This window comes from Salvelinus namaycush, chromosome 4 (assembly GCF_016432855.1).
Source record: "Salvelinus namaycush isolate Seneca chromosome 4, SaNama_1.0, whole genome shotgun sequence".
Lineage (NCBI taxonomy): Eukaryota > Metazoa > Chordata > Actinopteri > Salmoniformes > Salmonidae > Salvelinus > Salvelinus namaycush.
In genome coordinates this window covers 68,650,074-68,664,467 of record NC_052310.1, presented here as the reverse complement: position 1 = coordinate 68,664,467, position 14,394 = coordinate 68,650,074, and the positions used below count along the sequence as shown (strand labels likewise).

Below are 14,394 nucleotides of genomic sequence, written 5' to 3'. Positions count from 1 at the left end.
TCCTCTATGGGGTTTAGGAAGGGGGAGTATGGAGGCAGGAATAGTACTGACATCCTGGGATGTGCAGCAAACCAGTCGGTGACTGCAGCAGAGTGGTGGAATGCCACATTATCCCACACAACAACAAAGGTAGGGGAGTTTCTTGCCCCTCTCTCCTCCGCTGGCACAAGTTGATTATGCAGGTCATCAAGAAAATAACTGAGCCTCTCTGTATTGTAGGGGCCAATGAGTGGTTTGTGTAACAGCAAACCATCATTGGACAGTGCAGCACACATTGTGATGTTAGCTCCTCTCTGGCCTGGGACATCCACGGTTGCTCTCTGTCCAATCACATTTCTTCCCCTGCGGCGTGTTTTTGCCAGGTTGAATCCAGCTTCATCCACAAAGATGAATGTATGTGCAGGTTGCCTGGCTTCCATCTCCATTACTCTCTAAAATACAGTAAATCCACAGTTTTACACTACTTTACATTATGCATAGCTGTGTATGTACCCTGTTTGGTTATTGAACAGACATCTTACCTGGACATATTGATACCAGAGTTCTTTCACATGTTCACCGTTTCTCTCAAAGGGTACAGTGTACAACTGCTTCATCCTTATTTTATGTTTCTCTAGGTGTCACGACTTCCGCTGAAGTCGGTCCGTCTCCTTGTTCGGGCGGCGTTCGGCGGTTGACGTCACCGGCTTTCTAGCCACCACCGATCCACTTTTCATTTTCCATTTGTTCTGTATTTGTATTACACACCTGGCTTCACTCAACCAATTACTTGTTCATTATTTAACCCTCTGTTCCCCATGTTGTGTTTGTGAGTGATTGTTTTTTGTAATTCGGTCCGTCTTTGTGGGCTCGAGATGTTACTTTGTAAATTTGTCTTTTTGAGTAAATACGTTGATTACTCATATCTGCTGTCCTGCGCCTGACTCTCTACACCAGCTACACACAGGACCCTTACACTAGGACTCTGGCAATTGTCATTGTGCTGACCGTATTACCATGTCAACAATGTCAATTTCCTGCGCATCTGATAATATTCTGCCTCTCCCTCCTGTGGGATGCAACCTTTAGATCTTACTGAAAAACACAAACCATCAATATATTTCAATATGTCAGTACATGTAAAAATGTGAACATACTGTATTGTACTCTAATATGTAGTTCAATTATCATTGAAGGATGCACATCTCACCTGTTGTTTTGCCGGAAAATTTGTACTAATGATGCAACTGTTGAACGCTGCGAATTTGGTTGCACCCTTAAACCGGCCTCTCTCAGAGAGACCATGGTTTACAACATGGTCAATCATTGTGGCCCTTATCTCATCAGAGACCACCGCTCTTGGTCTTCCTCTCCTTTGTCCTCCACGCATTCTCCCTCCCTGCCACTCTTCTTTCCCCACCAACCTGTCTTCCTTGATCTATGTTTCCAAATTAAATCCTTCCGAAGTCGTCCTCTTTTGTCTGTTTGGTAACGAGACTAAAAACAGGACACTTGGGTAGGCTTTCAGCTGAAATCGCAATCAGCTGTGTTTGGAATGATTAAATATTGTGCTGAGATTTTCTGTTTCAATCTGGTTACTGTAGAAATGCACGACATTTGCCATCATTCTGTTTTGAATGTGTTTTTAACAGTTTTGGAAACAGTGTTTAAGCATTTGAAAACGTGCTGCAAATATATAGTTTTGCAGTTGGTGGAGTATGAATGAGAAAAGAGTTCATGGATTTCGGAGAATGTGGTCATTGAATGCATTTTGTGTGAAAGCAATGACAAATGATTCACAGTTTGGTCCACATACATGTGTGTGTGTGTGTGTGTGTGTGTGTGTGTGTGTGTGTGTGTGTGTGTGTGTGTGTGTGTGTGTGTGTGTGTGTGTGTGTGTGTGTGTGTGTGTGTGTGTGTGTGTGCATGTTTTGTGTGTGTGTGCGTGTGTGTGTGTGTGTGTGTGTGTGTGTGTGTGTGTGTGTGTGTGTGTGTGTGTGTGTGTGCGTGTGTGTGTGTGTGTGTGTGTGTGTGTGTGTGTGTGTGTGTGTGTGTGTGTGTGTGTGTGCATGTTTTGTGTGTGTGTGCGTGTGTGTGTGTGTGTGTGTGTGTGTGCATGTTTTGTGTGTGTGTGCGTGTGTGTGTGTGTGTGTGTGTGTGTGTGTGTGTGTGTGTGTGTGTGTGTGTGTGTGTGTGTGTGTGTGTGTGTGTGTGTGTGTGCATGTTTTGTGTGTGTGTGCGTGTGTGTGTGTGTGTGTGTGTGTGTGTGTGTGTGTGTGTGTGTGTGTGTGTGTGTGTGTGTGTGTGTGTGTGTGTGTGTGTGTGTGTGTGTGTGTGTGTGTGTGTGTGTGGTAAAGTAGCATTGCATAGTAGAACCTAATTCAGTACACACCAAGGCTGCCTGACTACACACACAGCAGGAAATGGTGAGACGGAGAGTTCTATTTGTTGAGGAGGTGTAGATCAGTGAGGTAGGTCAGTAAGAAAGACCTAAAGAATGTGTCTACCAGGGGGAAAGTGAACATGACAACTAATACAGAGATTACTACAGCAGGTAACGTTGAGAAGAATGAGTGAGTAGCAGTCTCACAGCTTCCTCAGGAGAGGGAATAACAGAGTCTGTGTGCATGTACACTCTTAGAAAAAAACTAAAATGGTTATTCGGCTGTCCCCATAGGAGAACCCTTGGAAGAACACTTATTGGTTTCAGGTAGAACCCTTTTGGTTCCAGGTAAAATCATTTTGAGTTCCATGTAGAACCCTTTCCACAGAGGGATCTACACAGAACCCAAAATGGTTCTACCTGAAACCAAAAAGGGTTCTCCTTTTGGAACCATTTTTTCTAAGAGTGTAGAGAGAGAGAGAGAGAAACAGAGAGAGGAGAGAGGGAGAACAGCTCAAGACTCCAGACTGACTACTGCAGGATAAAGCCTGACATTCCAACTGCAGAATTAAAAAGATAGAGAGAGAGAGCGTTGGAGAGATAATACTTTTTTTTCTGAGAGAGCAAGAGATGGGAGAGTATACTGTATGTGTATGAGAGAGTGAAAGACAGAGAAAAGTGTCTGCCCCCCTCTGTCTGCCCCCCTATGTCTGCCCCGTCTGTCTGCCTCCCTCTGTCTGCCCCCCTATGTCTGCCCCCACTGTCTGCCTCCCTCTGTCTATACCCCTCTGTCTGCCCCACTCTGTCTGCCCCCCTCTGTCTGCCCCCTCTGTCTGACCCCCCCTGTCTGCCCCCCTCTGTCTGCCTCCCTCTGTCTGTCCCCCTCTGTCTGCCTCCCACTGTCTGCCCCCCTATGTCTGTCCCCCTGTCTGACCCCCTCTGTCTGCCTCCCTCTGTCTGTCCCCCTGTCTGACCCCCTCTGTCTGTCCCACCTCTGTCTGCCCCCTTCATCCACCCCCTCTGTCTCCCTCCCTCTGTCTGACCCCCTCTGTCTGCCTTCCTTTGACTGCCCGCCTCTGTCTTATCGAATGGGAAAATCAGCCTGTGTGTTCCACTGTGTTACTGCCTGGCCCACAGTGGGTTAGCTGTTGGCTGTGAGGATTTATCCGTGGGTGACCAGTGGCTGGGGGCCCCCACCCTGAGAGATGAACCGATGAACAGACAAGAGGAGGAGGAAGAGAGAGATGGACAGATTACTGGAGGGTCACTTCCTTCCTCCCTCAGCCTGACCCCAGTGATGTAATTGATAACACTGTAAAACGAGCCTCTATACCAGGGGTACTCAAGTACTATTTGAGAAGGTCCGGTCACACAAATTTCCTAGGTGGCAAAGGTCCGAATGGATATTGTTCTTTTTCGGCGTAATAACAAACCCCCACCTTGAAACCCATGCGACCCCAAACTGTTCACACCCCTCTTGTTGGCAGAGAGAACATTTTGCAGTTTTATAGCTAATTTCCCCCAATTTTACAAATTTTGCATGAGGCAGAGAATTGTTTGCTGTTTTAAAGCTCATTCCCTGCAATTCTACAAAATGTTCCATGTCTTACGTGTGTTCAGATGATACCAGGGGTCGAAACCCTACTGAGTTCCCCCCCAAAGGTGTTTTACCTTGTTCTGGGTCTGCATCTGGACCGCTGTCCACCAGTTGACTATAGTAACTTCATTAGGTTAAATTGTTCTGAGGGTTTCAGTATGAAATCATGCACTGCCCTGTAGTTATTCTTACTAACAACTACCTTTATGGAAAAGCAGAAAACCCAGTATCAGCACTCCAGCCTTGATACAGTCTTGTGAAATCTTAAGGGCTTCTTATGATGCTATAAGCAGGGTTGTCTTTTTGAGAACTTTATAAAAGCAGCTTCTTCCCTTTTGAACCAAAGTTAAACATTATCGTCTTATACTATACATAATGCTAAAGTGTTCTTTCCCCAGGGTCTGCTACCGTGCTTAAACGCCCACATGTTTCCATTAATTAGCTAGCTTTTCCAAATGAATAAAACTTACAAGTACACCTCAGAACTCTCTAATGGACTCAATATGGGCTCCAACCATTGGCCATCTGGCATCTACCCAACTCTAGACCAATGAGAAGACTCAATACTAGACTGCAGTGAAAAACCACTTCCTAAACTGTTAAAATGTCCCACTCCTTGTGGTTGTCGGCCCATCCTTGACTTGTTTTAATTGAGGAATGGGGATTATTGCTGGCAGAACACAGGGACTGCAGCTGCTGGGAAAGCTCCAGTGTTTGTCATTAAGGGACCGATCCACACCCAGTAAGTGGTGTGTGTGTGTGTGTGTGTGTGTGTGTGTGTGTGTGTGTGTGTGTGTGTGTGTGTGTGTGTGTGTGTGTGTGTGTGTGTGTGTGTGTGTGTGTGTGTGTGTGTGTGTGTGTGTGTGTGTGTGTGTGTGTGTGAGAGAGAGAGAGAGAGAGAGAGAGAGAGAGCGTGTCTCTAAAATACACAGTACAACAAAGAAAGAGAGAGAGCAATTTTGTGAGAGAGCAAGTCTTTTTTTCTTCAGATTTCACATTGTGAACTTCCCAGATAATGTTCACATTCCGCAGACAATTTCTTCCAGAGATCTCCTTCAGGCAGAGTTCTCCTTTTAATCAGTCACATTTCCTCACAATTAAACATAACCACCGCACCAGTAACCAATTCCTGTTACGCTATTAAAGACAACCCATAACATTTTTCCAACTACCCTGGTGTAACAAGCACTATGCTCAGAGATGGTTTAATGGCTGAGACAGCAAACACACACTAAGCTGTCAAGGATCCAATAGCCTCTCTAGACAGAAGATGGTAGGCTGGGTGATGGGGGTAGAGGTCAACTTAAAGTCAGTGATCTAGTAGCCTCTCTAGACAGAAGATGGTAGGCTGGGTGATGGGGGTAGAGGTCAACTTAAAGTCAGTGATCTAGTAGCCTCTCTAGACAGAAGATGGTAGGCTGGGTGATGGGGGTAGAGGTCAACTTAAAGTCAGTGATCTAGTAGCCTCTCTAGACAGATGATAGGCTGGGTGATGGGGGTAGAGGTCAACTTAAAGTCAGTGATCCAGTAGCCTCTCTAGACAGAAGATGGTAGACTGGGTGATGGGGATAGAGGTCAACTTAAAGTCAGTGATCCAGTAGCCTCTCTAGACAGAAGATGGTAGGCTGGGTGATGGGGGTAGAGATCAACTTAAAGTCAGTGATCCAGTAGCCTCTCTAGACAGAAGATGGTAGGCTGGGTGATGGGGGTTGAGGTCAACTTAAAGTCAGTGATCCAGTAGCATCTCTAGACAGAAGATGGTAGGCTGGGTGATGGGGGTAGAGGTCAACTTAAAGTCAGTGATCCAGTAGCATCTCTAGACAGAAGATGGTAGGCTGGGTGATGGGGGTAGAGGTCAACTTAAAGTCAGTGATCCAGTAGCATCTCTAGACAGAAGATGGTAGGCTGGGTGATGGGGGTAGAGGTCAACTTAAAGTCAGTTATCCAGTAGCATCTCTAGACAGAAGATGGTAGGCTGGGTGATGGGGGTAGAGGTCAACTTAAAGTCAGTGATCCAGTAGCCTCTCTAGACAGAAGATGGTAGGCTGGGTGATGGGGGTAGAGGTCAACTTAAAGTCAGTGATCTAGTAGCCTCTCTAGACAGAATATGGTAGGCTGGGTGATGGGGGGAGAGGTCAACTTAAAGTCAGTGATCTAGTAGCCTCTCTAGACAGAAGATGGTAGGCTGGGTGATGGGGGTAGAGGTCAACTTAAAGTCAGTGATCCAGTAGCCTCTCTAGACAGAAGATGGTAGGCTGGGTGATGGGGGTAGAGGTCAACTTAAAGTCAGTGATCTAGTAGCCTCTCTAGACAGAATATGGTAGGCTGGGTGATGGGGTAGAGGTCAACTTAAAGTCAGTGATCCAGTAGCCTCTCTAGACAGAATATGGTAGGCTGGGTGATGGGGGTAGAGGTCAACTTAAAGTCAGTGATCCAGTAGCCTCTCTAGACAGAAGATGGTAGGCTGGGTGATGGGGGTAGAGGTCAACTTAAAGTCAGTGATCCAGTAGCCTCTCTAGACAGAAGATGGTAGGCTGGGTGATGGGGGTAGGTCAACTTAAAGTCAGTGATCTAGTAGCCTCTCTAGACAGAAGATGGTAGGCTGGGTGATGGGGGTAGAGGTCAACTTAAAGTCAGTGATCTAGTAGCCTCTCTAGACAGAAGATGGTAGGCTGGGTGATGGGGGTAGAGGTCAACTTAAAGTCAGTGATCTAGTAGCCTCTCTAGACATAAGATGGTAGGCTGGGTGATGGGGGTAGAGGTCAACTTAAAGTCAGTGATCTAGTAGCCTCTCTAGACAGAAGATGGTAGGCTGGGTGATGGGGGTAGAGGTCAACTTAAAGTCAGTGATCTAGTAGCCTCTCTAGACAGAAGATGGTAGGCTGGGTGATGGGGGTAGAGGTCAACTTAAAGTCAGTGATCCAGTAGCCTCTCTAGACAGAAGATGGTAGGCTGGGTGATGGGGGTAGGTCAACTTAAAGTCAGTGATCTAGTAGCCTCTCTAGACAGAAGATGGTAGGCTGGGTGATGGGGGTAGAGGTCAACTTAAAGTCAGTGATCTAGTAGCCTCTCTAGACAGAAGATGGTAGGCTGGGTGATGGGGGTAGAGGTCAACTTAAAGTCAGTGATCTAGTAGCCTCTCTAGACATAAGATGGTAGGCTGGGTGATGGGGGTAGAGGTCAACTTAAAGTCAGTGATCTAGTAGCCTCTCTAGACAGAAGATGGTAGGCTGGGTGATGGGGGTAGAGGTCAACTTAAAGTCAGTGATCTAGTAGCCTCTCTAGACAGAAGATGGTAGGCTGGGTGATGGGGGTAGAGGTCAACTTAAAGTCAGTGATCCAGTAGCCTCTCTAGACAGAAGATGGTAGGCTGGGTGATGGGGGTAGAGGTCAACTTAAAGTCAATGATCTAGTAGCCTCTCTAGACAGAAGATGGTAGGCTGGGTGATGGGGGTAGCGGTCAACTTAAAGTCAGTGATCTAGTAGCCTCTCTAGACAGAAGATGGTAGGCTGGGTGATGGGGATAGAGGTCAACTTAAAGCGTCCTAGGTAAAATGGTGCACAAGAGAGCTGGTGGCTGAATTAGATTCCAATAACTCTCTAATAGCGTACACTACTCTCTGCCCTTGTTGAGGTACTAAGGCAAATAAGCACACTCTAAATGGGAATGGGCCCTGGTTAAGATAAGGTTAGACAATTTGAAGTGTAGGCAGGGATTCATTCCTTGTGTAACTAAACAGAGTAACTCCGGTGTTGGTGCAAAAACAAAACTGTCCTTGTCAACATTCACACTTCTATCCTACAGTCGCTACAACCACTACTACAATCTCTGATAACTAGAATTGAATTAGTCCACGATTCGATAATCACAGCCTTGCAGAAAACAAGACATTTCTGTTTACCAGTGTTGACTGGGTGTGTATTGTGATTCCAGAGAAGTGTAGTGCCATGTGAGGTTGTTATAGCTGTGCCATCCATCTTGCTGTGACAGGGACATGAGAGGAGGAGGTCGGCAGGGACGGAGTGGGAATCATTTTTTCCACTCCACCAAACATGAACCCTGATCAATGATCGTAACCTGGGAGTCATGTTAGAGACCTGCAGGCTGAGAGGAATCCAGCCTACTGGATAAATACTGTCACAGTTCTGCTGCTCTATCTGTTTAAAATGGATTTATTATGAGGGGAGAGAAGGTAGAAAAGGGTCGGTATTGTGGCAGTGAAAATCTCTGGATTAGTTTTACATTATTATAGTAAAAGAGCATCAGAGTAGTCTACATCTGCTAGTTAAAACATAACTAGCATACCTTTCTGTCACACTGAGTTTAGAAATTCAACAATAAAGTTCCTAGCTACAGTATGTGTGAATGCAGCACTGGTAAACAGTATAGGGAACCCAGTTTTAACTATTACTTTAACACTTCTATTAATTTATGATCTGTTAGTTAAATAATCATGTTCAGATGTAATTAGGTTAGGCATCTGGCTATTGAAGACATTGATTTGTAATAGTCAGTCCCTTGTTCTGTCACACTACAGGGTTGGAAAGGAAGTCCATTTACTTCTCCATCTGTCCAATTCTAAATACTCATCGAGTTATCATTTTCACATCTCTTATACTTTCCAGTTATTTCATTAACTATCATCTGATTGGATAGTGCATGCCATACTAAAGGTGAACGGTCGGCCAATTATGAGCTGTCAAAATATTGATGACTGAGTTGGACGATGAGTTTTTCTCAAGATTGAAAATCCATACCCGTCCCCAAACCAATTTATCAAGTCATGTTCGATTATTCAGTTACATTTTGCCCATTTCATTTTGCATATTGATATCAATCTTGAAGGAATTCCTTTGGTTGCTTGAAAGCATGCCATGCATATATTCTAGATCTTTCCTTGATCGTACACCACCATAGCCTGAGATAAATGTTATTTTTGAAAAGTTAGGAGGCAGCATTTATGATTGTCAATGGTCACAGCAGAGAATGTTTCTCATTGCTCTCATTCTGCATAATGACACAAAGACAAGACGACCAGTGGACATTCAAACAAAGGTCTCCTTTGTTCAGTCCAATTCTATACATTTGATTATTTCAAAGACAATCATTTCCATGCTTCCTACTTGGGACCATGAAAGGCCCTTCCAAAAACTTTTTGTTGGGTCAAAGAACACTCTCTCTGTCTCTAACACTCCATTTCCAAACCTTTGACATATGCCTCAGAATTCCACAGTGGAATCCCTTGTGATTGGTAAAAAAGACTTGCAGGAAATAAGAGCCGGTCATTCCAGTCTGGATAATGTGACCAATGCTACACTGAATTATGAAAGAAAATATACTTCTGAAGAACCCTGTCCCCCCAATCCCCACACGTTTCACAGACTTAACTAGAATTTCACTGCAGCATAAATACATTCTAGGTGTAACCATGTGTGTAGGGTATAAATGTCGCTGGTTGACGGGCCAACAACACCTTGTCAACAAGATTGAATATTCAGCGGTTAATGAACCTCCCCTGCAGTGCCCTGATAAAGGTGCCAGGAGCTGAATCAATAGGAAACCCTATTTTAACAGATCAATATGGGAAATTACATTTATATCTATTGGATATTTATGGTGTAATGAAAAGTTGTGGATAGGTTTAATGGTGGATGGCAGAGGAGAATGGGGAGAGGGAGATAGACACGGGACTGGATCTCATCAGGTAAAGCTTAGGATACATGCACATATGCAATGGAAACACACACACACACACAGTCACACACACACAGTGGAAACACACACACAGTCACACACACACAGTCACACACAGAAAGAGTAGAAAGAGCTAAACCCTTTAAACATGTTCTCTCCCACAAAGCCGCATTACCATTTCCAAATGCATCGAGTGTTTTTCCCCACATATAAGCATTTCTTCTAAAACAATTTGCCAAATGCTCATTTTAACATGTCCATGTGTTTTATTTGGTTACCAACTGAAGACAGAGGACAGGGTTCAATTACAAACACAAAGCAGTGTAATAATACCTTGAAGTTAAGAGCTCTGTCAAAGTATAAAATGTTTAAGTGACACTTTCCAGTCCAGTCTAAATGCATTCTTAAACGGTGCCTGGAGTGAATCCAGTCCAGATATGAATGGATAGGTTTCATGTCAATGTGAATAGCAACATTTTAAAAGTTGCCCTTACGCCACAGAGTTACTCTATAACTGCTTTGGTAACCAGAATGTTATTCCTCAGTTGCACACATAAAACAATGATTGAATTGCCTTCAAAGGACAGGAGTCAGATTCGGTTTCATTTCAGTTACTGGTGTAGTACCGTGTAGATACATAAATCATTACACAAGACATTATAATACCCTGTGTAATACCCTGGTTAAAATCAAAGACCCCATCAATGATGATACAACGCCTTTCACACACAGGAGAGAAGAGTGGAGGGAGGTGAGAGAAGAGATGAGGGAGTGAAAGAAGAGAGGATGGAGTGAGAGAAGAGAGGATGGAGTGAGAGAAGAGAGGAGGGAGTGAGAGAAGAGAGGATAGAGTGAGAGAAGAGAGGAGGGAGGTGAGAGAAGAGAGGATGGAGTGAGAGACGAGCGAAGGGAGTGAGAGAAGAGAGGATGGAGTGAGAGAAGAGGAGAGGGAGTGAGAGAAGAGTGTAGGGAGTGAGAGAAGAGAGGAGGGAGTGAGAGAAGAGAGGATGGAGTGAGAGAAGAGTGGAGGGAGTGAGAGAAGAGAGGATGGAGTGAGAGAAGAGAGGAGGGAGTGAGAGAAGAGAGGGTGGAGTGAGAGAAGAGAGGATAGAGTGAGAGGAGGGAGGTGAGAGAAGAGAGCATGGAGTGAGAGAAGAGAGGATGGAGTGAGAGAAGAGCGAAGAGAGTGAGAGAAGAGAGGATGGGGTGAGAGAAGAGGAGAGGGAGTGAGAGAAGAGTGGAGGGAGTGAGAGAAGAGAGGAGGGAGTGAGAGAAGAGAGGGTGGAGTGAGAGAAGAGTGGAGGGAGTGAGAGAAGAGAGGATGGAGTGAGAGAAGAGAGGAGGGAGTGAGAGAAGAGAGGATGGAGTGAGAGAAGAGCGAAGGGAGTGAGAGAAGAGAGGATGGAGTGAGAGAAGAGAGGAGGGAGGTGAGAGAAAAGCGGAGGGACGTAAGAGAAGAGCGGAGGGAGTGAGAGAAGAGCAGAGGGAGGTGAGAGAAAAGTGGAGGGAGTGAGAGAAGAGAGGAGGGAGGTGAGAGAAGAGCGGAGGGAGGTGAGATTAAAAATATATATGTATATTTAACTAGGCATGTCAGTTAAGAACAAATTCTTATTTACAATGACGGCCTACACCGGGCCTAACCCGGACGACGCTGGGCCAATTGTGCACCGCCCTAGGGGACTCCCAATCACAGCCGGTTGTGATACAGCCTGGATTCGAACCGGGGTGTCTGTAGTGACGCCTCTAGCACTGAGATGCAGTGCCCGAGTGGCGCAGAGCTTAGGGAGAAGGTCAGAGGGAGTGAGAGAAAAGCGGAAGGAGGTGAGAGAAGAGCAGAGGGAGCAGGTGATGATGAGAGACTGGCTGATTGGGGTGCTTTGACACCATTTTCATTACTCCAGCACAGCACTACACACTTCTCCTTAGATAAGAACCAATAAACCATCACACCCTTAGGCACAGATCTAGGATCAGCTTCCCATCCCCCAATCCCAACCTAAAACATTAGGGAAAAAGACCCAACACTGACTTTAGATCAGCGCATTGGCTTTGGGCAACTTTACCCTACACTGACTGGCTGGTACTCCATAATGTGATGTTGAACCGTGACAGGGTCCTAATCTCCATGTCCCTGAGTTGTCCGAGCTAATGCTTGAGCTGTCATTACATCAGGCCAATCCACACAGTGTTGACAAGACCTGTCGTCAGATTAGGAAAGACTAAAACCATTTCATCACACATTTGTGAGACAGAAAGAGAGACTAGAGAGCCGCCGTGCAGCTGCAACAAAGCACTGGGACGGTGTTAAAAGGTCACTGGTCTCTCAACACCATCAAAGGCCTGTAACTGTTGTAGTGCCATACTGTAGGCTCAACTGCCTGGCCTCACAAATTAAATTATAGTACAGTGAAAGACAGTACATTCAGGTAACTTGCAGAAGACTATAGGCTACACTGTCAACGCTACATTGTCAACGCTTGGAAAGAGTACATTTACATTTGAGTAATTCTTATCCAGAGCAATTAGGGCTATGCGCCTTGCTCAAGGGCACATCAACAGATACTTTTTTTCTTCACATAGTTGGCTCGGGGATTCAGTCCAGAAGCCTTTTGGTTGCTAGTCCAATGCTCTTAACCACTAGGCTACCTGCCATACATCTTTAGAGACATTTGTCTGTGTGATCTTGATTTCTTTAGTAAAAAAAAAAATCTGCATATGCTTGGAGAGTTTAGAGAGTTGTGATGGGAGAGACTTTCATCCCTCCATTGCTGCTATTGACGTTTATACCCAACATCTGCAATATTAATTAACAGACTGTATTGATTTCTCCCTCTCATTGGCTCTGTGTCACATCTCTATGTGCTCACCTGCCCAACCAGGTGAAATGGGTGACAGTGAGGGGTCCCCGGGGATACACACAGGGACAGACACTTAGAACCGCAGCGCATCACGTCAATAAACAACATTTTTTTGGCAGGGGACTGAATGCCCTGTCGCACCAAGGGGCTCTCAGAGAGGATCCTTATTGGCATTGGGCGATATTAATGAGGTGACACTGTAGGAAGGGAGGAGGAGGTTGAGGATAGGAGCCTGCTCAGGAGAGGTGATCAATGACAAACACAAGTTACCAAAATAAATGTAAATAAATGTAATTTTTTAAATGTATGGTATAAATTGTATGGTTTGTTAAACTTTGAAATAAATGGTTTTTGTTTGGAATATATTTCAAAGTGAAAAATCTGAGTCTTCTGTGTAATTCTGTTACCATGGAATTTCCCATATAGGCTACACCTGATATATAGTAAATCCACAGATGTGTTTCTGAGTCTGTTGTCTTTTGGTGCCTGTGATGACAGGCAGTTTCACACAATATTTGATACTTTGTCATTGTGGGATGAATTACTTTATTTGGATTTTTTTTTTTTTTACCAAGCAAGCCCCTATGTCACAGTGATTGTAATACCATGATTTTACCTGGGTAGCAGGCAATCTGTATTGACTAATTCAAACGAAACATTAGGCTATTTATGATAGAAAATCATATCTCTTTCCATCTTTTGGCCATGTTCACGTTGATGTTTTCAGTGCTCCTGTAAAGAAAAACATTTCAGTGAAATTCAAAACAGCACTGGCTCACCTGTACCATTCCAGTCCTTTATCATAGAACCTGTCGAAGAAGTGGGGTTCGGCGCCCACTGCTCTGACATCCGGGTGAATGCGCAGAAACTCCAGTAGCGCGCGCGTGCCTCCTTTCTTTACTCCGATGATGATTGCTTGAGGAAACGTTTTACTCCCGAAGTTATTAGCTGTAGAGATATTGTTATCAGGTCGCAGTTCGTTATCATTGACCTGCAAGAGTGTGTCAACACTGTCAACGCCGGGGAGCTCGCGAACAAACGAGCCGGGAGAACTGTTCTTGTGCGCGTCAGACAGTTGGTGAGGTGAATACTCCAGTTCTTCCTTTTGCAGGATTTTGTTGATAAAAGTCTGTTGGTCGTATACAGTTATAGGTTGGGAGTCGCAGTACCCAGTGAAACAATAAAATAAGTACGTGAAAATTATGATCATGGCAAAGAAGACGGAAAGTTTGGACTGTGCCTTCAGGTGTCCAAAGTTGAACCCAGCTTTCCATTTGTTACATCCCATGAGGCGCTATACTGAGCTGGAGGGCAACACGCAGGAAACATGCCTTTTAAATTAGATCAATTCAATGCGCTTTAAAATCAAGATTAGGCTTGGTCTTTCTTTATAATGTTACCCATAAAAACATAGTTCATGGTGAAGTCGTGCCATTACGCACTTAAAAAAGGCATTAATATTTCCAAAAATAACAATTTCAAAGTCCTTTTTGTTTGACCATCCACTTCATAATTGTAGTCTAGAGAAAATATTTTGAACAGTGTCAATGTCAACTTGTCCAAAGTCCACAGTGCTATGAGAAACGGTAGAGTTTATGTCCCCTCTGTCCCCTCTCACTCTCTGTTCCTCTCCCTTGGCAAAGAAGCGCTCACGCGAAGCCCTTTGGCCCCCATCAGCAGCCTACAGACACACCCCTTTCATTCTGGGTGTGAAGCCACGCCCTGTTGGTCAAATTCCCGCCCCTTACGTTTTCAGCCATTCGACTCTAAAATAACACTAATAACTAGCAAACTGAGACCAATCACTAATAATCATGTGATTCAATAGCACTGATTTATATTTTAGATGATACATTTTTTTAAATTGCTATGTAATTCAAGA

General features: G+C 44.7%; 1 protein-coding gene across 1 annotated transcript in view; it reads right to left on the bottom strand.

Annotated features, from left to right (window-relative positions):
• LOC120046755 (heparan sulfate glucosamine 3-O-sulfotransferase 6-like) overlaps positions 1 to 14,134 on the bottom strand; it is a 28,583-nt gene extending 14,449 nt beyond the window's left edge. Inside the window, exon 1 of the mRNA XM_038992236.1 lies at positions 13,292 to 14,134. Coding sequence (XP_038848164.1) covers positions 13,292 to 13,800 — 509 coding nt within the window. The 5' untranslated portion in view covers positions 13,801 to 14,134. The remainder of the gene's footprint in view (positions 1 to 13,291) is intronic.
• Between the last annotated feature and the right edge of the window lie 260 nt (positions 14,135 to 14,394).